This window comes from Triplophysa dalaica, chromosome 4 (assembly GCF_015846415.1).
Source record: "Triplophysa dalaica isolate WHDGS20190420 chromosome 4, ASM1584641v1, whole genome shotgun sequence".
In the NCBI taxonomy this organism is placed as follows: Eukaryota; Metazoa; Chordata; class Actinopteri; order Cypriniformes; family Nemacheilidae; genus Triplophysa; species Triplophysa dalaica.
This window is the reverse complement of record NC_079545.1, coordinates 25,494,592-25,518,424: the sequence shown is the minus strand read 5'-3', so window position 1 is coordinate 25,518,424 and position 23,833 is coordinate 25,494,592. Positions and strand designations below refer to the sequence as shown.

Here is a 23,833-nt window from a genome sequence, read left to right as displayed (position 1 = left end):
CATTGTTCGACTTGGATTTTACTTTCTGTTTTTAGCAGTTCTTTGCCTGAAAGTATGTAGTATGCATGTGTGTCTGCTCATCCATCCTTCACTCGGATGGTGCCCACAGCTGCAAGTGCAGAGATGAAGTCAATTTTGGTTCCCCAACCCGTCAAACATAATTCAGGTTTACTTTGCCACATGAGGACAGGAGAACAGGAGAAGAGATTTGCATAGACCTGAATTGCTGTGACTCATGATGGACTGCATGATTTCTGCTATTGCTCTATACTCATTCACTCCACCACATACACACTGTCATTAGTCCCAATTGTTTCAATTGTGGCCACCCTTTCAGCACATTCAGAAAGTGACTACAGATCATCTTTTTTAGATGTCTCAAGAATTTTAGATGTCTCTCTGTTGGAAAGGCTGCTTATATGAACTCAGTGATATTTAGGGACATTTAGTTCTGAGTTGGACATCTAGAAGCTTTGAGCAGTTGAGGCCTAATGTGATTGTGGGTTGGCTGAATAAGATGACATGTCAGCAAGTAAATGGAGATAGCAGATGGGGCAGGTTGAGGACATGACAAGATTCAAGCTTATAGAGCATAAGTTACAATGTTTGGTAAACTCACTGTGGTCACGGATCCTCTCGGCTTAAATTACCTAGTTGCAAAGTAGGTGTCTGGGTTAATGACTTGTTTGTCCTTTTCTATAAAAGGAACCAATTCTTGGTTTGCAGTGAGAGAGGCTCTGTTTTTTTACACACTTCTTTATGTATGGGATGTATGTCCAGAAAGAACAAAATACACATCACACCATGGCAACCAGGTTTACACATTTTCTCATATTTCATTATCTCTTGTCGTACTGTGTACAAAACAATATTGATTAACATAACCAATCCAGCTAGTTTTCCATGTTTAAAAAGTTACATTTATAATTTTCAATAAAAATATGTTTCATTAATGTCTAAGTATTATATGATTAAGCATCATGGAGTCTCTCTTTTTTTAGAAAAACATGCCATGGTATCGACATTTTTAGATTTCTTATGGTAAAGACATTTAAAAAAAAGTTGAAATGAATGTTAAATGAATAATTATGGACCTTGTTTTTAATGCCTAAAAGGAAATTTGATGTATAAGTAGAAGTATTTAAAAAAATTGTTTGACATGTTTAAAACCCATCTTAACATCTTCAAAACAATTTTAAAAATAAAAAGATTTCATTGTAATCACCCAGTAATATTTGTCAAGATATTTTAATTGTGGTTGCTGCTATTTTCTTAATCTCTAATAGCTCTCTCTATGTTTTCTCTTTGCTTAATAGGTCTTGTTGAACATGGTAGGAACTGGTCTGCCATCGCTAAAATGGTCGGCTCTAAGAGCGAAGCTCAGTGTAAGAACTTCTACTTCAATTATAAGAGGCGACACAACCTAGACAATCTACTGCAGCAACACAAGGTACAGATATAGTTACATAACAACATTCCTTTTACGAAAGATGTCTGAATGTTGCAAATCTCCTGGATTAAAAACATATTTTGTGTTTTGTGGGATTTATCTGTTGCACTTTATTTTTCAATCTGGTCCTGCTTGCATGTACTATGTACTTGTGTTTTGTTGTGTAAATACACTGTACCATAAAACGTAAAATAACTTTTTACATTCATTTGACTTGAGTGCATCTTACAAAATATCAGATTCTTGATTTTGGTTCTTCTCACGTCGCCCTGTGCAGGGATCCGGCCGGCTTCGTGGAAATCGAGACCCGTCACAGAACGACCCCATGCCAGAGGATGACGACGAGAGCGATGGTGAGATTTCGCTTTTGGTGATATTCTGTTTAAACAGCTGGCTGGTTTCAACATTAGCTCTAATTGACACCCAAGCACTCTGAAAGCCAATGCCAGTCTCTTTCTCTATGATCCGTGAAGCCGTGGACAGATCAAGCCAACAGGAAGAGAAGCAGCGGGACTGTAGTGTAAAGGGAGGACTGACACAGAAAGAGTGGGATAAAGCGAGAGGGCTATAGTGCAGTGTGCTGACCTGTCTGACAACAGTGCGTTTGATTAGATCTGACAGCAAAGCCCAGACCGCCCTGCTCCCTGCCACAGAGGTCAACGTACTCTCTCTAATTCTGTCTGTACTCTTAATGAGTGAGAATGGGGAGCAAATGAGGGTAGAACAGGGAGGGCGGGGGAGAAACGGATGAAGAGAAGAGGTAGAGATTGAATAAGACTGAAACACAAAGAAAAGAGACTGGAATGAAGAGGGAATATAGAGAAGGGATAAGAGATCTGGACTGCCAGGCTGGTTCTTATGTAAGCTTTCTCAGGGTTTAAAGCCTCAAGAACGTGTGTTGGAAAAAAATCAAGAGCTACAATGTGGTTTGATCTGTTGTGACCGGCCCTGTTCTGATCGCTCTACTTTTTCTTTTTGACTGCATTTTGCTTACAGTTGTACCAATTGACCAGCATCACAGGCTCTTTTAACATGCACTTAAAGGGATAGTTCACCCAAAAATAAAAAAATCTGTCATTTATTCATACTCATGTATAGAGCTGTGGGAAATAATAGTTTTTACCATTCCACGCGATGCGGACGTAAAAAGATTCTGCAGTACAAAAAAATACCTTTAAAAGGAAGTGGCACTTCCGTTTGTACGTACATAGGGCGAATGGGAGAGCAGGAGGTGCTAATAAACTGACATTATGCCTTAATATTTTGACACATTTTAGGTTTATGAAGATAAGGGAGTGCATCAATGCCGCATCTTTTATTGCCGGAGACCCCACGGATAACTTTTGATTCACTATGCGTTGGTGTTGTTTACATTGTATGCACTCATTGCCAATAAAACACAGACATTTTATGCAGTTTCGCTCATCGCCTGCTGTTCCAACTCATTACCGTGATCCTTTATCACTGGGGCCGCTCCATATTTTAGTTTAAACGATCCGTAAATCCTGTGTGGCTTTGTTTATAAAACATTCGTCGGCAGAAAAACATGAACAAACTTGCACAACTCTATTGCTGCCCCGAAAAAACGAACTTCATCCACTGTTCCCTTAACGCTGGGTTCTTTGGAAAGCTGAACAAGGTTATCTTTCTCTCACATCCAAAAAGAAGCTTCTTGAGTGACATGGTCTAAGAACAAAATGTCCAATCTTTTTTGAGCAAGTCCTGTGCAGCGCTGCCTACGCCTTCCATATGCGTTTACATGCAGTCTTACTCGCACAGTCTTACTATGATTATGCTTAATAAGCGGATAACAAGTAAGCTAATGTAAACACGTAAACAGTTTTCTCTTATCGGGGAAAGCTGATAAACCGCATAAGCAACCCGCTCGGCAGAGGTTGTTTTTTTTGCCCATTACTCCGGTTTCGCGCTGCATGTAAATGCCTTTATCGGTTTTCTCTCAGTTTTATTTATGTGTGCATGTCTGAAAGCGCAACAGTGTAAGTCCCCAACGGAAGTAACAGTAAAAAAACACATAAGAGTCCGCTGTTGAATCATACAGTTGATGTTGAAACGGCAAAATGAAAAACTTTTAATGCATTCGCAGGTTCTGCGGACACGAGATCTAAAAAAACAGATTCTAACCAATGTCCATTCATTGGTCACCTGGCAAGTTTCAAAATTCCATGTAGACGAGTTTAGATGCATATCTGGTTTATTGATATGCATGAAAACGTTTTTTTTATAAGCAGATTTTTGATAGACACATCAATGATGGGCATGCTCTTTCTCTTGCTCTCATTCTGGTTATGTTCACCTGCTCTGCTCTGGGGGAAAAAATGCCCATATAAAGAATTCCTCCAGGCCTGTTACGTCAGGGAGGTCCACACTCAATAAAAACTTTCCGAAATGTGTACGAACCCTGACGAAGTGTATCTGGTACACAAAAAATCTGTCATACTTGTTTTTTGACACTTTGCCCATGTTTATTATGAGAATCCAGCGCGTCTAACAGTGTAAAGAAGTCAGAATGCATGAAACCGCATTGAACCCCAAATTTTAAGTTATTTTAGGGCTCAAAACACAGATTCTTTTGTTGTTTGTTTTTCCATGTAAATGGATGTTTGCTAAACAAGCCAAAGTAGGATGGAATGTTAAGTGTTGCCGAGCAACACAGAGATAATAACCAGTCGAAAACAGGGAACCGTTCCAGTGCTGTTATAAGTAATGTCAGTACTCTTGGAATGTTCGATCAATTTGGAATCAGTGCTGCATTGGATATTAAAGCAATATGTCCCAAGAAGCAGTGGGTTACAGTGCATTTTATAACAGCTGCATATTGCATATTTTAGTGTATATTTGAACCTAAAGTATGATGATACTCCTCAAATGTACCACCACAACACGATCACTTACCTACACCTTAAATATATGGCGACCCCATTTTTTCCAGTGTATTTCCAAGAAAAAAAACATAGTCTTATATAAAGAACAATATGGTAATTTCAAACCGAAATCTAAAATGTTTGAGAATTAAATGTCAAAGCCTTTGAACAGACAATTAATCGCAATGATTTATTCGACAATTTATTGTCAGGCAAATTTCATAATCGTGACAGCCCTAATGACGGCTGCTGTCCAGAAGTGCTTAAGCCTAATTGCATGATGCCATGCGCAGCGACCTTATATGCCACCTGTATTGTCAAGGCAGGATTGTTGGGTTTGCTACTTCTCTACCTTTGTGTTTCGGTAGCAGTGGTTGAAGATGTTATGTCTCATGTTAATAAATGAAATCTCACCCGAATCTTCCTCCTTCCTTAGGGCCCGATAACAGTTCGGACACAGAGAGTGCACCATCTCCCTCTCAAGCTGATCCCACCAGATTTTCCGACTCGCTAACTCATACCAGCTCTGCTGTGGACGGCACTTCAGAACACGAGCCCGCTACCACCAAAAGCCCGACAGTAGATGCCAAGGCCCAGGAAGCTCCGTACAGCGAGATGCGAGTCAAAGTGGAGAAGAGTCCGGAAGGAGGAGCCGGAGATGGGCTGTTTCAGGAAGAGCAGGCGCAGATGGCGTACCAAACTCAGATCCATCCAAAGAGCGAACCGCAGGATGTGGAGATGATGGCTCCAGCAGAAAGAGGACAGGTGCAGGTGAAGACCGAGCCGGAGGTTAAGGATAAAGAGGAGAAACAGGGAGAGCAGCACCATTCGGATAATGACTCTAGCGCCACCTGCAGTGCAGATGAGGACGTGGAGGCTGAACCTGACCGACAGAGGTAAGAGATCACTGTTCATTTGTAATTTTAATGGCTCAGTCAGAGCTTGGGAAATTAGAAATAAATGAATTAGAACAGTCAGTTTTTAAAAAACAAATCTGTATTTGTTTTGTCGTCCCGTCTTTCCACTTCCAGACTTTTCTCTCTTGAGAAGCCGTCTTTGCTTGCCACTTCGAGCTCAGTGGTTGTGTCCTCAGCCAATATGCTCAACATGCAGCAGCTGCAGCAGCGGGCCGCCACCATTCCTACCATGGTCAGTCCCCACAGCCCCTACCCCCACTTATCATTCAGCTATGCCTCTGTGGACAGAAACAGGGCCCAGCCACCCCGCCACGTGAGTCCCGCCTCCACCTCCGCAGATCACATTCTGTGATTCGATTCTGCGGCAGTCAGCCAAAAATCAGCAGATGTCAATTGAAATTGTGGCGTTAAACATGAAGAGTGAAAGTTTGTTTAGTTTGGGAGCAGTGTTCGGAGGCTGTTGTGGCGATTTTGGTGTGGCTGTGAAATAGATTGAATCTCCACTCAAACTGAGGCCCTGATTGGCTGTTCAGATTTGAACGTGTATGTTGTATATAGAAGTGTAAATTGATATTAATAGCTGTTTGATTTTACTCTATTGCATTAGATGGACAAATTGGCCAACTACTGAATCCACTCCTCTTTTCAAATGATGCTTTAGGTTTCAGCTTCGTTTGGTCAGAGTGGCGTTCCTGTCGGGACTCCGTTGAGCGGTTATGCCATGTTCCAGCACCAAATAAAAGCTGTGCATGAGTCCGCGCATCAGGAGGACAAACAGAGACTGGACCAGAACGAACCGGACCGCAGACCCCGAGTCGCCACCCACAGCCCTGTTTTGCTGGACAGAGAAGGTGAGTCAGAGATTGTGAGAGTGCTCAGACAGTTTGCTTGTTTGTCTGTCACTTTTTGTTTGAGAAAACTCATGAACAGAAGAGCAGGTCCCGGAGGAGAACGTTGAACTATACAATGTGAGGTTACAGAATCACTGAAACAGACAGACACAGACACATGAAGATAAGTCACAAATACATTGTCATTTGTATTTACTATGTTAAATTGAAGATTAGCACATGACTATAGTTGAAAGATTATCACATATTGCAATTAATTTTAAACAGGTTTTTTCCTGTCCTGCATTTTGTTTGTATGTACTCTGTATGTGCAAAGTGTTCTGGGTTCACTTTATTGTTTAGGTTTAATAATATACTTATACAATCAAGTTTGGCTTTGTTTAGAAAAAGCAAGCAGAATATTTTGTAATATAAGTTGTTTCTATCGTGTCATTTTGTGTGCAATGCTAGTTTACAAATATCTTCTTATTGAAAATTAAATTTTTATTTAACATCAACATTTAAATGATGTGAAAATAACAAACAATTGTTTGGTTCTGTTTTTTGTCAGACATTAAATTATTAACTAAAACTTCATGTCCCTCTTAATTGTGATGTAGCTTAGTTCCACCAATGCTCTTGCCATCTACCCTCTCTCACTTTTTATACACTTGGAGGTTTAAGAAAAGACAGCCATTTGGCTCTTTCCTCCCTCTCCAACCCTTCTAATGGGCATAAAACCAGGCTTTTGAAGGGTGTCGAGAAAGACAGAGACAGTAAAACCGTGGACTTTGCTCTTTCCAGCTAAGAATCGCAGTGCTTGTTTTTATAGAGCCAGACAGAAGCAGCGAACCAAAAGGAACATTAGATCATTCTCTTGTACTTGTATCCATTAGAGACATCAAGTTTTGCATGACCTCTTCTTCACAGAAGAGCAGACTGTACCCTCTCCTACCTTCTCTGACATTCTACTTATATTGCAGCTCTGTTTGGCATGTTTACAGGGCAGCACTGAATTCATCTTTCTGCATCCATACGTTTAATTCGTTCGTGACGTGACTTGAATGCGGTTTGGGTTAGATGTTCACAGAGCTATCTTTGAGCTCATCACACGGCATTTTATGCATTTCTTTGTGTTGCCATAGAGTTAATATAAATTGATTGTTTATTTATTTGTATTATTTCATTCGTTTTAAAAATTCCTGAAAGTTTACATTCCTGCTGTGTGTGTACAGTAAATCTGGACGTTGTGAAGATGTTTTTCTTTATCATGGAGAGGATAATGTAATCATACACCACTTTTATCTCGTATGGAGGCCCAGGATTTTTTCGTTGTTGAGCTCAGCTGTGTGTCATTTTTGTAGAGTATTCTACATTTTTTTTTTCCATAGATTAATCTAGTATTCGGATAATTAATACTTTTTCTTTATTAAAAAGCAATACTAAATATAAAAGAGAAATAAGACGGGGCTCTTAAAATGAACAACTAATTTGTTTGATTTTTAGAAAAAATATTTTTTTATTGCTGAAATAGCATACATTAATATCTGTTTAAAGTTAACCCATTTAATACATTACATTGCCATATTACATAAATGTCCTTTTCAGTTTGTCGGAAGACGCTTATTTTTTATTTTTTAGCTTATTTTTTTATTATTTATTCTATATGAATTACTCGAGGAATCTTTTCAGCCTCCATGCCTGGTTTGTTGTCTCAAGGTATATGATCTTGGTCTCTGTTTTGTCTGCAGGTAAGCCGTTTGCTTACATGCCGTTTGACCTGAAGTTGATTGAACAAGAGTGTCACGGTGCAGCTGTCAGACCTGGCTCTCCGTATAGACTCTCTCCTCGGGAACCCAGCAAAGCTTCACCCCAGCCTGATGCCAGTAACCCCACCCGCTACAGTGTGCCTCCAGGTAAGCAGCTTTCACATGTGCCCTGTTCACTGTTCACCAGTTTATACTAAGGTTATTTAGGGCAAACCTGCAGTGAAAAAGAGTAGTTTTCCTAAATGCTATTTCTAATAGCGCTCATTTATTATTCATTGTAGTTGGTAGTAATGACTGAATGCTTCAGGTGGAGATTGCTCTCATTTGGTCCTCAAGATATATATGTTGTTCTATATACAATAATATCTGTTATAATGGTTTTTAATCCAATGTTTAGGATTGACTCTATGCTGTCTAAAACAGATCACTTGCACAATCACAGTATGGTCAATGAGCCTTGGATCTCCATACCCATTCAACTCTGTTGTACAGACACAAAAATGGACACCACTGTTTTTTGGTTCCTAGCATTCTTCTTTTTATCATCTTTTGTGTTCAAAAAGTCATACGGGTTTGAAATGACAAGCGGGTGAATAAATGATAGACTTTTCATCTTTGGTTGAACTACCACTTTACGTTTCATTAAAGAAAATAAGACTCATCTGTAGGAAGATAAATCAGTTGCAAAACTTGAGAGCATGTAGATTTTAAGTTGGGAAAATGTAAAGTAAGTATTTGTACCTGTACACTAAAACGCACACTCACCACCCCAATGTGAAAACTTGTATAATAAGAAACTGAAGTTGAATGTTGAGGTTCGCACCCAGGGACAAAACTCACAAATCTGTCTTCTCCATTTGAAGAATAAATAGTCACACATGTGTAAACTGGCATTTACAAAATACATTGGCAGATAAAAATGCATAGCTCGTATTTACACGTTTTCCTGGATTCCCATTTGAATTACAACCACAAATAGGCATGTACAACCTCTCAAATCTGTCACTGCTCTTTCAAATCTTCCCGCCTTGACTTTTGCTACGCGATAAACACGTTGCAAAACTAACTTGTGCACTTGAAAGCTCAGAGGCATGAGAAAGAGCGGCATTTGATGACGCCATGCGGCTGAGCCACACCGCCCCTAATGGCATTTATAAGAGGGGTGGGAATCGTTTGTCCCTCACGATCCATTCAGAATCGATTCTTGACATACTAATTAGCATACGGAAAAGATCACTACGTCGCATTTGCGCTAATAGTCAGACTACTGTTGGGACTTTCGCTTCTAGTCTTTGAACTGTCACATATTGTATTTCAATACAACTGATTGCCCAATAAAACAATTCTCTGCGCGTGTGAGATGGCTGACATACTGTACATATTTGCAGAAGTATGATCATGTTCTTAAGTCTAAACAGTAACAGGTTTTGGGAAACGCTATTTTGCGCTCATTGACAATTTAGCTGCGGTATGGTGAATTGAACGCGCTGTTTCTCCATGCACAGAGATGATGCTGATAAAGACCATCCTGAAATTTATTTTTGTATATTGAAGTGTAACGGGGCTGAATGGTTTCCTCTTTCTCTTGCCGTGTATACTCCAGTGTAGCTCCGATGACATCACGTTATTATATTTACTTATAACATTTAAATTAGAATTTTTTTAATTTGTGAATTGATTCGAATCGCTAGAAGACTGATTCGTGATTCATATGTGAATCGATTTTTTCTCCCACCCCAAATTTAGAGTATTTTAATCATAAGTGTATTAGAGCACTCGACTGGTCGGCTGATAAAGGCACAGACACCATTCCTTATTTGACAGGAGCTTTCCCACATGTCTCTTTACGAGTAACATGGCTTTTATTAGTCAGGTCACTGAGGTTGTTCCTAATGGAAACCTTGTCGCCGTCACGAGTTTCGGCACATGTGACCATGATTCCCTTATCAGTTCTGCATTTACTACCTGGAAACCGATCGCATGGAAAAAAACACTGAGCGTTTCTGTCAGGCAGATAAGAAAGAAAATGTACATTTAACTAAACATAATGTTCTGGCAGAACCGCGTAGCTCTTATTTGATCTGTGGTCAAATGCTTGCTGATAGTCATCAGGTTTCACACATAACTTTTGAGCGAAATTGTGACCTTTACTGTTTGGATCAAGGCTATCTGGAATGATTGATGTTTTAGTTTTTATATAGACATTGCATGGTACGGTAGCTATTTAAGTCATGATTTAATCATCTAGTCATACTTCTGCTTTATTTAGAAGATACACACTTATAGTAGTATTATAACATTGCATTGGAAATCAACTCTCTTTGAAAACGATCACGTTTGATCGATTACTTGCTGCTGCATGCCCACTTTCGTGCATGACGAATTTACCACACCCAGCATGGCTAGAACAGAAAAGCTTTGCAGCTTAGAAAAATTAAATCTTGAGTCCCTGAACTCATCTCTAGCTGAGAGAGTTTACACCGCAGAGTTCACAACTAAATATTTCAGAAGAGATGAGTGAGAGGTCAGGCTGTCTGGCAAGAGAAAAAGGGAAGAGCGTTATGAGTCACGGGTGCGCTTAAAGGTTCAGATTAGTCGCAGATCTTTGCTGCTTTGTCAAGCCTGATTCCGTTTCATTGAAGGTCATCTGCGTTTGTGTCAGGTTTCTTTGCATTTGCAGCTTTTTTTCCTTTTGATGAGGGTTACTTTATTGACATTTGTATTGACTAGTCAGCTTCTAGCACTGCAACTTTTGATTTAATATTATGGCTTTGAGCAGTTACCAAAAGTTGAGAAGATGAATGATCATTTTAACCCTTGCTATTTTTCAGTTCTTCAGCCAGCACCAAACCAGACGATTCAAACCCCTTCAGATGTGCGCATGACGTTCTCGCGTCATCGGCCAGCCAACATTCCGTCTCCTCCGCCCCTCATCCCCACCTCCAAGCCCACAGACAAGCCCTCCTTCATTCAGGGGGGCTCCATTTCACAGGTGAGAGAGATGCAGATTAATGAGTCTCGCTTTCATTTTAACCCCAGTAGCTAATGTAAGTTCCAGATATTTGATGGTTGCTCTTCACAGGTCTGTTCAGTTCTTTGGACTGTTGATTCTATTTTTAAAACTCGCCTACATCCTCTAAATTTAAACACGGAATGGGATTAGGGCAGGGATCAGGGGTTTTCTTGGTATTCCACTCTGATTCGTGACTGCTCCATGTGCTCTTTAGGGAACACCAGGGACATACCTGCCTTCTCAGATGCACGCTGTGTACGTTCCAGAGGTAGTGAAGACTGCAGGAGGGTCGATTTCGCTCGGCTTGCCAAGACAGCATGACCCTTCCAAACCTGGTAAGAACTGGTTTGACTCTCCTTACAAATGTAGTTTTTGTTTGTTTTATGATGTTTCTTTTTTTATTAAAGTTTGTTTGATAAAACTATCACGCAGTACACTTTAGTCTTATCCGTGTGTGTGTGTCAGTGTCATATATTAAGCAGGAGGAATGCTCTCCACGGGGACAGAGTGCTCAGGCTGAGGGACTCTTATCAAGAGCTCAATATGAGGGTGTGGTAAGAGGTAAGTTACCTTAAAAAATACTTAATACTCCTATTCACAAAATCATCAGCGAAAGCAATCGAATCCCATATTTCTAAAGTGCAGTTTACAATTGACTATACACCCTTAAACAGTTGTCCCCCTTTTTTGGTTACAGGAGGACCTTTACAGATTCCGGACATGAGAGGTCCCCCTGGTAAAGGCCTAGAGAGTTTGACTTACCGAGGAGGATCCATTACACAAGTACTTTCATTCCAGACCTGAGCGTCATATTTGTTTCTTTTAAATGTTTTTGCATTTCTCACTCTCCTTCTCTTCTTAGGGCACCCCTGCCTTGACTCAGCCCAATGTAGCAGCAGACCTGTTGAAAGGCACTATAGCTAAACTGGCCACTGAGGACCTAAGTGGTCCTGAGAAGAGTCGATCTGAAGCCCACTCCAAAGCTCATGTCATCTATGAAGGAAAAAGCGGGCACATCCTCTCTTATGATGGTAAAAGCTAAAACCGCTTCCTTTATTGTGTTTTTGGGACCTCAGAATGATTTGCCTCAGTAAGGCAATGGGGTCACTTCATGGTTTGCTTTGTGTTTTCATAGCCATTAAGAATCCAAGAGAAGCCACCAGAAGCCCAAGGATGGGTCATGACCTCAAACGCACGTATGATATTATGGAGGGGTCCCGTGGACACCCGGTGCGGGACACGGCACCTTATGAGGGTCAGTGTGCATTTTTTGGCTTGTCTGAGAAGAATAAAGAAAATGTCGAAGTTTTTATAGGAGTAACTGGAGCTAGTTGCTTTCCTGTAGCTCAGTGGTAAGAGCATTGCGATAACAACGCAAGGTTGTGGGTTTGATCTGCCAAATGCCTAAATGTAAATGTAAATGTAGTTGTCACCCAGGGTTATATCTTGGGAACTGTAGTAGACTAATGTAAATTAAAAATGTTTGGAAATTGAACAATTTATTTTGACTTTTGCAGTAGTTTTTTGTTGCTTAAACTTTTAGCTGTGGGTCTATACAGGATTGACTTTCAAAACTTAACCTGAGAAATATTTATTGCTGTAGATGTGAATAGACTGAGGAACATTTTCTTTTCCTGACAGGCTTGATCAGCAGAGCATTGCCGAGAGAAAGTCCACATGAGTCTAAGGACCGATCTACACTCGCTGGATCCATCATGCAGGGTAACAGTGACCCCCACCACAATTTTCAGAGTATGATGCCGCTTTACACAACATTTCCTTACCAGTCTCTCGTTTTAGGAACACCAAGAGCTTCTGCTGAAGTCTTTGATGAGACCTCCAAATACGGCAAACAGATCAAGAGGGAGAGTCCACCCATCCGTTCTTTTGAGGGAGGCATCAGCAAGGGTAAACCATACGAGGGGGTGAACATCATCAATGAGAAGGGCCGCTCGATTCACGAGATATCCCGAAAGGACCCTCAGGATAGCCGCAAAACACCCGTATTGGAAGGATCAATTACTCAGGTAGATTTGAAATGTCTGTTTGAAACGGTATTGAGACCTGTCCTACCTTAAGATGACGCAATCTTTGATATTTTTTCGTTCAGGGTATTCCTCTGAAGTATGACGGCAGTACTGTGAACCTATCGGCCATTAAGCACAACGTTAAATCCCTAATCACAAGCCCACTGAAGATATCCCACTCCGCTATGGAGGCTGAGAGAGCCCAGTACGAGGACATGAAGGCGTCAGAGCGCGTCCGCCACACTTCCGTAGTAAACTCCACTTCTGTCCTGCGGTCCACACATACAGAGGCAGGAAAATCTCAGCATAGCCCAGGCATGTATGAGGACAGCAATGCACGGAGAACCCCCACCTACTCCAACACCTCTTTATCCAGAGGATCTCCTCTACTGCGTCCACAGGAAGGTATGAATGCCTCAGTGTGCCCCTGTTTGAAGGAACTGGCATAGCACTTTATCAGACCCCACATGCCAATGATAGACTGTGCAGAATGCATACATTTTCTTCGTCACGTAAGCCATGTGAACTTTCTTTCAAACAGAAAACATAGCATCAGGTAAACCAGTTTCTCACGAGAGGAAGAGCACATTGACTCCGACCCAGAGGGACAGTGTTCCCGCCAAGTCACCTGTATCAGGTGGTGACCCTCTCGCTTCTCACAGCCCGTTTGACCCGCATCATAGACCTGTGGTACCTAGTGAGATGTACCGAACTCACCTGGCTCCTCATCTGGACCCTAGCCTCGCCTTTCACAGAGTCCTGGACCCAGGTAACGAATGGAGTATTCATCTGATTAATCAGACAAAGAACACCATGTTCTGTAGGTTTTCTCAAAAAGCAGTTAATGCGTCAGATGCCAAATGTATTTTTGAATGAAACCAGCATTATCTCATTGCTAAACATCATGTTGGGTTTAAAGCCTGCTCTCATGCATTAGAAATTCATTTCCTGCAACTGCGGAAAATCATCCCCATTGACGTCAAGACCTAAACAGCTGTCTTACGTCCACCGCTTTTTCTCTATATCCCTCATCAGCGTACATGTTCCCACGGCAACCATCGCCAACCGGTTATCCCAACACTTACCAGCTCTACACTATGGAGAACACTCGGCAGACCATTCTGAACGATTACATCACCTCGCAGCAGATGCAGGTCATACCGCGGCCTGATGTCATGAGGAGACTGTCACCACGCGAATCAACCATTGCCATCCCTTACCCACAATCTAGAGGTAAGGGACATGATTATCATCTTATATGTCTGTGTGTGAAAGAGTGAATGACAGGACAAAGAATGTAGTCTGTTGATTTTGTGTTTGTGGCAACTTGTGGCAACCTTTTCCAGACCATCAGAAGCAAATGACCTGTAAGCAAATCCTATTTGCACTTAATAAATTTGTAGATCATAAAAAAATATGAAGTCAAGGGCTGAGGCTGTTCTGATAGACAGGCTGTTCTGATAAAAGTAAGTTTAACGCTGTAAAAAACCCTTCCCTGTGTTTAAGTTACATTATTACATAAAAGAATTGCATAGATATGCATAAAATGTAGTTTTCTATAAGGAATACAGACTAATCTTTTGAATTTGACCACTCGGCTGGTCCTGAAGTCTGTACTTCCATTTATATAGCACTATGCAGTGCTTCAGTCTGATCACCTTTCAGCCCTGACTTACTTAATGGCCAACCCTGTTTTTGTCATTTATAAATTGAACTCCTTGACTTGAAAATATGTTTCTAGAAAACCAGTAGAGGGTGTTGACTCTTTAAATAAAAGTTAAAGCTGATTAGTCGTGGTTGCTCACCCTCTGTGGCCCTTTGCTTCTGTCTGTAAAAGGAATAATTGATCTATCCCCGATGCCTACCATCATGTTACCTCACCCTGGGGGCACAGGTTCCCCCTCCCTGGACCGCCTCGCCTACATCCCTGGACCTCAGACCCCTTTCCCTCCTAGGGCATTCAACCCTGCCTCCATATCTCCAGGTGAGAATCCCACCCCCCCCTCCTATCCAACACCTAACCCTCCCCCTCCAGTCCTGGTGGTGGTGCTTTACAATTCGCCCTTTTTCTGCTGCTCGTAGATCAGTTTGGCTGTTTTCATTGAAATGCTAACTACTGTCATTTTAGCATTTCAATTTATGGTGCACTGAATATACATGCTACAGCAAAATGTGTTTTCAAAATTGTATTTTCAATTTCATGCAATAAGGTAAAATGTCTGTTTTAATTAAATAATATTGGTGGATCCTTCTTTGTTGGCTGCATGATATATGAATCTGGTATTCTGTGTGTGGTGTGTGGGAGATTAGTCTTTATTACAACTGAACAGCCAAACTCCTCGATTGGTGCAAGTCAGATTTAGCTACCTATCGACTTCCACCTGCTGCTGTTACCTGAACTCCTGCCTGCGTGTTTGTTAATCTGAAGCAATCATAATGCTGTCTAACCGAGACAGTGTGCTAAAGGCCACCTGTTGGGTTAGGGTCAGTGTTTTTCAGTTTTTTCTTGGGAATGCAAGTGGTTTGGAGGTGAGTAACCCTATGGACAATTGATCTGAAGGCGTGTTCAAACCGAGAGTAAAAGCTTAAAGTGAAATGCAAAATGTAGAAAGGTCCATAGAAGAGTATAGTTAATACAAGCATTTGCTCTCTTGGCTTCCGTATAACAAACGTGCACGCATTCATAATAGAGTCAAGTTCACGCTACCCCTTGCATGATGTAAGCCTGTCAAAAAGCTCATGTCAAAGCGGAACCAGTAAGAAAAGCACACACACTGTTCTGTAAGTCTACCATAAAAAGCATTTGCTTCTGTATGAAATCTTGTGTGTTTGTAAACAATACTGAGATGATATGCTTTTTCTGTCCGTTCTTGTGTATGCTATACAGTAAAAATTAAGTGTAGGGAGCGTAACTGCTAAGATATTTTTTAACTGTATTCAGCTGAAGAAAGTTGTACACCTGTGATTGCACGAAAATAGGGAAATAAGAATTTATTTAAGGTCATGCACCTGTGATGCCATGAGAGGGAGGAAATAAGAATTTCTTCAAGCTTTTATCCAGTCTCCAGTAAAACTTTGTGTCGCTTTTAAAAACCTGATAATGTGTATGGTAGATAATGCGATTGCAAAGTCATACATTATACATCAGGAAAACTATTTGAAATATACAATATTACCCTTCCCCGTTGACGTCATTATACTTTTCACATCACTGCCGCACAGCTTTATCCCGAAGCATTTAGCTACTCCAAACAGTAAAGCTGTAAAACTGCACTGCTCAAATTTGAGCAAAGTGTAATCCCACTGTTTGTTTTTTTGTGTCTGTTTTTCCTCCTCACAGGACATCCTGCGCATCATAGTGCCACATCAGCCATTGTGGAGAGAGAAGGTCAGCGAGAGAAGGAGCGAGAAAGAGAGCGGGAGAGAGACAGAGACAGAGAAAGAGAACGTACAGCAATGGAATATATCCGTGCAGGTAGGGTGCACAAAGCAAACATCAATCCGCATATATTAATTATTATATCCGTATATATTAATAATTATATCTGTATTATACTAAGCTTATTATACTATACTAAGAGCATTGCGTTAACAACGCAAGGTTATGGGTTTGATCCCAGGGGATTGCAAATACTTATGTAAAATGCATAGGATAAAGTAATGTAAGTCGCTTTGGATAAAAGCGTCTGCCTAATGCCTAAATGTAAATATATTTTCTTGCAGTTGTGTATAGTGCTTTTAGTAGTTCCTCTTTTTGGAATAGTTGCTGTTGGTCAGAGTGCTCAGGATCTTTATGACGTTTACCTTTCAGGTTCTGAGCAGCCTGTGCGACCAGTCAGTCGTGGTTTCCTGCGTTCCCCGTCACCCTCTATGAGGTCACAGGAGGGCGTCCTCCAGCAGCGGCAGAGCATCTTCCAAGGCCCTAACAAGAGCGTCATCACCACACTCATGTAAGCAATGCACTTTTGCCGTCTTAACACTTGTAAATAAAAACTGTAATAATCATAAAACAAATATTATGCTTCAATTAAGGCTATTTTTTGGCTGTTTTTATCATCCAGGCAAATGCCATCACAAGCAGCTGCAGCTCAGGCCAATTCCCGATACAACAATGCAGCTGACGCTCTCGCTGCACTGGTGGATGCAGCTGCCTCCGCCCCGCAGATGGATGTTGCTAAGGTCAAGGATGGAAAGCACAACAGCGGCAGCTCACGTGATGACGACGTGATGTCATCAAGGCGGGCAGCACAAGAGTCACAGGAGGCGGAACGCCGTTCCATGCAGTCACCCTATGGGGACATGTCACATCCTGGTGGGAAACCTTCTCATCCTGTGTATGCTGAGGGGGGAGGAGCTGCAGGGAGCAAAGAAAAAGCCCCACCCACTAAATCACAAATAGAGGAGGAGCTACGCACACACGGGAAGACCACCATAACTGCTGCAAACTTCATTGATGTCATCATCAAGCGCCAGATCGCCCCAGATAAGGACACTCGTGAGAGAGGCTCACAGAGCTCAGACTCCTCAAGCAGCTGTGAGTGTCATCACAAAGAGAATTATTTACATCTATTAGTAGTGAATGAGACCCATTTTTATAATATTGAATGGATGTACCATTATGTTGACAGCATGGCATTTACATAACACCGGTGACAGAAAGAGTTTGTCAAGGCGCTGACTACCTGTGTTCTGGCTTTATTAAACCGACTAAGAAAAATGTTAACAATTAGAGAGTAACATGTCACATGTTAACAGAAGGCCTAATGGGATGACTAATGTCAGCCAGAAATGTCTTTCTTATCGCCTCTTGCCTTCTTAAATCCTCATATTTCTATATTTTGCGATTTGTATTTTTTGATGCCATAACTCTTTATTATTAGTCACCTTTTTTATCACTGGGACAACTGTGTTTATCACTTGGTTTTGCACATATCGAACCAAATAAAAGTATTAAGATGTAATCATTGAAGAAGTAGTGTTTTTTCCATTTCCTGAAAGCAGTGAATTTGGACAAAATCTATTTTATATACTGATACCCGTATAGCTATAATGCTGTATCTATTTTCATGTCCTCCAGTGTCGTCAAACCGTTATGAGCCACAAGGTGGGATTGAGGCCATCAGCCCAGCCAGCTCTCCAGCCCAGAGAGATGAGAAGAATGAGGGAGCGTTCCCATCAGAAAAGAGCTCTCAGCCAGCTTCAGGTGAGACCATAACCAATAACATAAAATGCAGGTTATACTGCAGAATTGTGTTGAAAATGTATTGCCATAAAAATACCACAATGTTAAAAAGGCATAGCGGTTATAAAATGGAATGAAATAGTTTTTAATGCAAAACATACCTTGAAACTGTACAACTATTAAAAATATCCATATAACTCTAAAAATTGATTTGGAGTGTTTCTGGGAATATTTTACAATATAAGGAAATATGTTTCTCAACCTCTTTCTCGTGTTCTGAAGGTGGACTGAGGTTTGACATTAATCGGTACAGAACATCGGTAGAGTCAGGTCTATCTGCGCACCAACAGCTCCCCTCCTCACAAGCAGACAGCTATGGGCCCGTCCCAAAAACGCACCGCATCATGACCCTTGCCGATCACATATCGGTAAGTCATTCTCACGCTAATTTCTTTCCCTATTTTCACACCTCCTTCATCGCTCTCGTTTCCCTCTCTTGTAGCACATCATAACACAGGACTTTGCTAAGAGTCAGGACCCTTCCACTTCATCCTCCTCAACATTCCAGAGCTCTGCCACAGGCCGAATCAAACCTTCTAACCGCTATAGCCCAGAAAACCCACCACCTGCCACACACAACCAGAGACCACCAAGCAGAGTATCTCCTGAGAAGTCATCCGACAAGTCACGAGCCAGGTATATGTATGTGTATGTACCCCGTTTACTCAACAAAACACACTGGTAACCTGAGAGCTATGTCAAAGATTCTCATCATTGTCTCTGTCTTTCAGGCCAGGAAGATCTCCTGATCGAGGTCGAGGACTGGAGAACTATGAGCCAATCTCTCCCCCTCAGGGTTACTCAGGGTTGGATAAACAAGAGACCAGTGTCCAACAGAGTCAAAGACGAGAGCAGGAGCACCCCGAGCAGAGGTAGAAAATGAGTCGTTGTGTTAACTTGTTTCTCTGCATGCATCCATGCATGTCTGATGCTTTCAAATTAAACTGTCTGTCTGACATCGGCTTATGAGAAGGCCTATTTTGACATGACAGACACCATCAAAGGTGAATTTTAGGTGTAGTTGGATTTTTTGTTTAGTTTGGCCCACGTCACATTTGTTTACCTGGAGAGGGCGGGGATAATTACCTTTGCTGCAGCCAGACACCTGGGGGCGATCAAATTACTTTGGCTTCATTTTTCAGTGCATGTTGTGCACTCGTGAGCAGAACAGGTTCTCAACTCCCAAACCCTTGCCTCACTTTGACCTTTCTCTGAATGCAGGACTGACTCTCGCTCACCAGGCAGTGGCGGATACCTGCCCTCGTTCTTCACCAAACTGGAGAACACGTCTCCTATGGTTATGTCCAAAAAGCAGGAGATCTTCCGCAAGGCTGAAATCGGTAGGTGACAGCCCAAAGCACAGAGCTTCATCCTTAAGAGCACGAATAATGCTTGCATTGAAGCTTAGGTGTCAAAAAGAAGTCCCTGACTTTGACATGCGGATACTTTTAAAGGTACTATTCAACTTTTATCACTTATCACCACTTAATGATATGTTCTTTGTGTTTAAGGTAACGCTCAGCCGGGCACGGAGATCTTTAATTTACCAGCAGTAACAACATCAAGTGAGTACAGAAATTGTATCAAGATTAGTCAGTTAAAAATACATTTAATTGGCACGAATTGAACATATTTGATTTTATGTGTCAAGCATAAAACACTGATGGTGTGTGTTGTTGTGTACAGACAGCGTAAACCCCAGAAACCACTCCTTCGGTGATCCAGCCAGTAATCTGGGTCTAGAGGACATCATCAGGAAGGCTCTGATGGGAAACATGGAAGAGAGGCCTGAGGAACATCAGCAGGGTGCACAGATGGGAAACACCTCAGGCAGCATTTCAGAAGGCCGACAGGAGTCCAATCCTTCCCCTAATGCTGGTAAATTCATAACCAACACATGTTCTGCTGAAAACAGGAAAAATCCGTTGCACTGGGAGAAAAAAATGGAATTTATCGCGATAATCGACTACAAAATGTTGTGTGTGTGTTGTATGCGTTTATATGTATATATAAATGCACACACATTCATGTGTATATGTATCAAATGTTTATATATATCTATAAATACATCTATATTTAAATATGAACTTTGTTGTATAAATATATATATATACGTATGTTTGAGTATTTATATACACGATACACACACACGCACACATATTATATTACATTATATTAAAAGCTGTGTCAATAAGCAAAAGCACACTACTAATATCTCTTTCAATCTTGTTGCAGGCAAACAGAAGCTGCAGTGCAAAGCAAGCAGTAGGAAATCCAAGTCCCCTAACCCAAGCCAGCCGTACTCTGTTGGAGAGCGGCCGTCTTCGGTGTCATCCGTTCATTCAGAGGGAGATTATCACAGACAAGCTCCCACCTGGGCTTGGGAAGACCGCCCGTCCTCCACTGGTGAGCTTCTTCATTTTAGCTGTGTTTTTGGGGCCGGTTTTGAACCAGGAATCATTTATTAGAAAAGTCATCAGTTAAACCCGGTCTGTACTATTACTATAAACAATAATATAATTTCTCCTTTTTCCAGGTTCCATGCAGTTTCCATACAACCCCCTGACAATGCGCATGCTCAGTAGTACCCCTCCCACCTCCATGGCTTGCCTGTCTCCCTCCATGCAGTCCCAGCAGCAGACACAGGGTGGCACACCCGGCCCTATGGCTCCAACTCGTGTGTGGGAGAGAGAGCCACCGCTGCTGTCAGAGCAGTACGAAACCCTCTCAGACAGCGACGACTGAGCCAGGTTACCAGCATTCCTCATCTGAAGGACCCCACAAGTGTCCACATCCCTTACCATTGCCCTTCTCTCTCTGTTTTAATGGATACCACTCACTGCCACTCGAGTGAAGGGAAGGAGGACGTCCTTTAGGTGCTATCTTTGTGCCCACTGGTGGTCAGGAAAGAGTATCGCAGAGGGCCGGTGCCTTTCAGGCATGGACCTGCTGAAGCTTGGATTTGTGGCCTGTTTGGGGATGAGGCCTACAGCAAATCCCAAATCAAATGAAATTTGGAAAGAAATAATGAAGAATTTGTAAAGAGACTTATTTGCTGAAAATTGCTTTCTGTAAAGAATTTTTTTGTTTATTTTTGTCTTTGAAAAGGAAAAAACCAATGTATGTAAATAGAGTAACGTTTTGCAGTGTTTTTCCTTTAACTCCTTTTTTTCTGCGTTTTAACATCCCTTTTTAAATCCCACCCAGCTGGTCGAACATGACAGTGTGGAGAATTTTTGGTCAGAAGAGCATTGAGCTTCCCAGATATGAAACTAATGTTAAATCAAAAAGCTAAAAATCATTTATTATTTGTGGCACTCAATGCAGATATTGTGAGCAGGATTGTTGATGTTTTCTGTTTGCTGCCCTGTTTTTCCGCTGATGGAAACATTTTTTTGTAAGAGAACAGGACTAAATAAAGACATCATTTCTGATGGCTGATTCACAGTGAAACATGGACATTAGATGAAGGTTGCTTCTGTTTTTGGCTTCAGCGATGGCAGAACCGCTCAAGGTGTATGGACCTGCGGTTGAATGTCGAACAGTCCGAAATGACTCACCATCTTCATTCTGTCGTTGATAACCTGTTCTTATAAGGCTTTTCTCAATGGTCCTGCAAAGTTTGTCATCCTGCCCCAGTAAGCGTGTTTCTGGAGGGAATATACTTGTAAAACATTTTAGTAATCATAAAGGAGCACGTATAACGTGTCAAAATATGTGATTTCTACGTCCTAGACCACAAAGCTAAAATGCCGTGAAAAATGAGGAAGTACCGAACTTGATACATCTCTGCACCATTGTTGCACTTTTCTCCTTAGTCATTTTTGAAAAACATAAATCATATTACCTGTTATCTAAGTTATTCAGTATAATGCAGAGGTCTGGAATGCTTTCAGATATATTCATGTTTTACTCACTTCATGCTCCTTTGGCACCTCTTGGAAAATGATCATCTTGCTGTTTTTCCCAACTGTTTCTAACCGTTTAAGAGAGCTAGCATTATCACGGCTGTTTCTGAGTTATGGAGACATTTGTTTAGATATCTAAATGTCTGAAAATTACTATGCTTTAGTTCGCTGCCGAAATTACGATTAATGTGACGCTAGCTGTAACATGGTTCCTTATATCTGCAGGCATCTCTTGATTCAGATTTTTCCCAGTTTATGTACTTTTGCTTCAAGTTACACCACCAATCTGCTCATTTTTGTTATATGATGGTTTCCTTTGCTTTGAAAGTCAAGTTCATGTTGTTGTTTTTTTGTTCACTTTTTCTCTTTAATATTCAGCATCAATGTAATGTTCATCCTGCTTTCGTGGGATGTCAAGTGTTTACAGTGGCGTTGACAAAAATGCAAAAACTTGAATCTTAAAGAATTAAAATTGCTCATCGCATCAGTCTGTTTCACAGTACAACTTTTCAGGGGCAACTTTTGTCCTGGTTTTGAATCGAGACTTGAAAAAGTAACTCCGATGTTGATACCCAATGTTTGCTTCACTAACTCTGTCTCTTAAGTAGTGGATGAAAAATGTGCAGACCAATCAATAAATTACAATAGAGCTCCACATCTTTGAAAAAAGACTTTCTAACTTAAGCTTCTTTGCTTTTTGCTGTCAGCTAATGAAAAAATGACATGACGTTCCGTACTCCTAATAAGCAAAACAGATGTCACTGGTAAAGCAACTGAGAACAGATGTCACTGGTATCGATTTTGTAGCAAAGGATGAATTCTTGAGTTCTTGTGGGAACTATTGAATATTGTAACTGGCAGTCTGGTTCTGGAAAATTCTCCATCGTCATTCAAGAAGTGCAGCAGTCTGATCCAAGTCTCTAGCGCTCTAACATAAGTGAGTATTTCAATTAAAACTCTCCTTCTATAGAGCTCTTTAGGACTAGACCTTGAATCACAGAGAAATATATTGTTTGATCAGGGTTCTCACTGATAAATATCTGATTACTTTTATTAGGAGATGAAGGCCGCTGTTGCGCTGCCTGTGGTTTCTATATGGCAGCTAACACTCATTGTCTTATAAATATGATCTATTCTTTTAGTGGAAGTAGATAAGATGTGAAAGTGACCCACACCGGAAATGTGACCTATGCATTTAACCCATCCAGTGAGTAGTGAACGCACGTACACCCAGAGCAGTGGGCAGCTATCACTACAGGGTCCGGGGAGCATGTAGCGGTAAGGTGTCTTGCTCAAGGGCACCTCAGTCATTACCCCCCGACCCTGAGAATTAAACCGGCAACCTTCTGGTCACAAGTCTGGCTCTCTTACCATTATGCCACGACTGCTTTGATGACCAATGTCAGTTGTCTGAAGATGTTCAGCAGTACATTTATCAACATCAATATAAGTATCTAAAATTCAGTGTTTAAATTATATAGTGGCCACTTCACAAATACATCCAACGTGATTACTCACTGGATGTATTTTACATGGACTTTAAGTGGTCTCGTAAAATGATCTATAATTTTTTTTTATAAATATTTATTTATTTTGCAATCAGTACATATCAAAACAGTCTTTCACTGTGGGTTTGTAACACATTGTACAAGTCAATCGACTGCTGTGTGACCTCAATGTGCAATCCAGTCAAGTTTACATTATTTATCTAAAAGGGTTTCCACTTCAATCATAAGTGAAATAGTAACCTTTGGTGGAGTTCATCGGACACACAGGACAGTGGAGAACATATAGT

At 41.1% G+C, this 23,833-nt stretch overlaps 1 protein-coding gene across 7 annotated transcripts in view; it reads left to right on the top strand.

Annotated features, from left to right (window-relative positions):
* ncor1 (nuclear receptor corepressor 1) overlaps positions 1–21,594 on the top strand; it is a 71,401-nt gene extending 49,807 nt beyond the window's left edge. For 3 of the 7 annotated variants that reach the window (XM_056746214.1, XM_056746212.1, XM_056746213.1), the window contains exons 19-48: positions 1,317–1,450; positions 1,728–1,803; positions 4,769–5,228; positions 5,364–5,562; positions 5,911–6,100; positions 7,831–7,995; positions 10,680–10,840; positions 11,076–11,196; positions 11,327–11,422; positions 11,559–11,644; positions 11,724–11,892; positions 11,997–12,116; positions 12,503–12,583; positions 12,662–12,888; positions 12,972–13,293; positions 13,430–13,657; positions 13,924–14,121; positions 14,726–14,872; positions 16,229–16,363; positions 16,700–16,838; positions 16,950–17,422; positions 17,966–18,091; positions 18,353–18,498; positions 18,573–18,778; positions 18,862–19,002; positions 19,352–19,470; positions 19,642–19,695; positions 19,817–20,008; positions 20,366–20,536; positions 20,667–21,594. In XM_056746214.1, coding sequence (XP_056602192.1) covers positions 1,317–1,450; positions 1,728–1,803; positions 4,769–5,228; positions 5,364–5,562; positions 5,911–6,100; positions 7,831–7,995; positions 10,680–10,840; positions 11,076–11,196; positions 11,327–11,422; positions 11,559–11,644; positions 11,724–11,892; positions 11,997–12,116; positions 12,503–12,583; positions 12,662–12,888; positions 12,972–13,293; positions 13,430–13,657; positions 13,924–14,121; positions 14,726–14,872; positions 16,229–16,363; positions 16,700–16,838; positions 16,950–17,422; positions 17,966–18,091; positions 18,353–18,498; positions 18,573–18,778; positions 18,862–19,002; positions 19,352–19,470; positions 19,642–19,695; positions 19,817–20,008; positions 20,366–20,536; positions 20,667–20,875 — 5,291 coding nt within the window. In that variant the 3' untranslated portion in view covers positions 20,876–21,594. The remainder of the gene's footprint in view (positions 1–1,316; positions 1,451–1,727; positions 1,804–4,768; positions 5,229–5,363; positions 5,563–5,910; positions 6,101–7,830; positions 7,996–10,679; positions 10,841–11,075; positions 11,197–11,326; positions 11,423–11,558; positions 11,645–11,723; positions 11,893–11,996; positions 12,117–12,502; positions 12,584–12,661; positions 12,889–12,971; positions 13,294–13,429; positions 13,658–13,923; positions 14,122–14,725; positions 14,873–16,228; positions 16,364–16,699; positions 16,839–16,949; positions 17,423–17,965; positions 18,092–18,352; positions 18,499–18,572; positions 18,779–18,861; positions 19,003–19,351; positions 19,471–19,641; positions 19,696–19,816; positions 20,009–20,365; positions 20,537–20,666) is intronic. The other 4 variants (XM_056746219.1, XM_056746216.1, XM_056746215.1 and 1 more) reach the window with 4 other exon arrangements.
* The last annotated feature ends 2,239 nt before the right edge of the window (positions 21,595–23,833 follow it).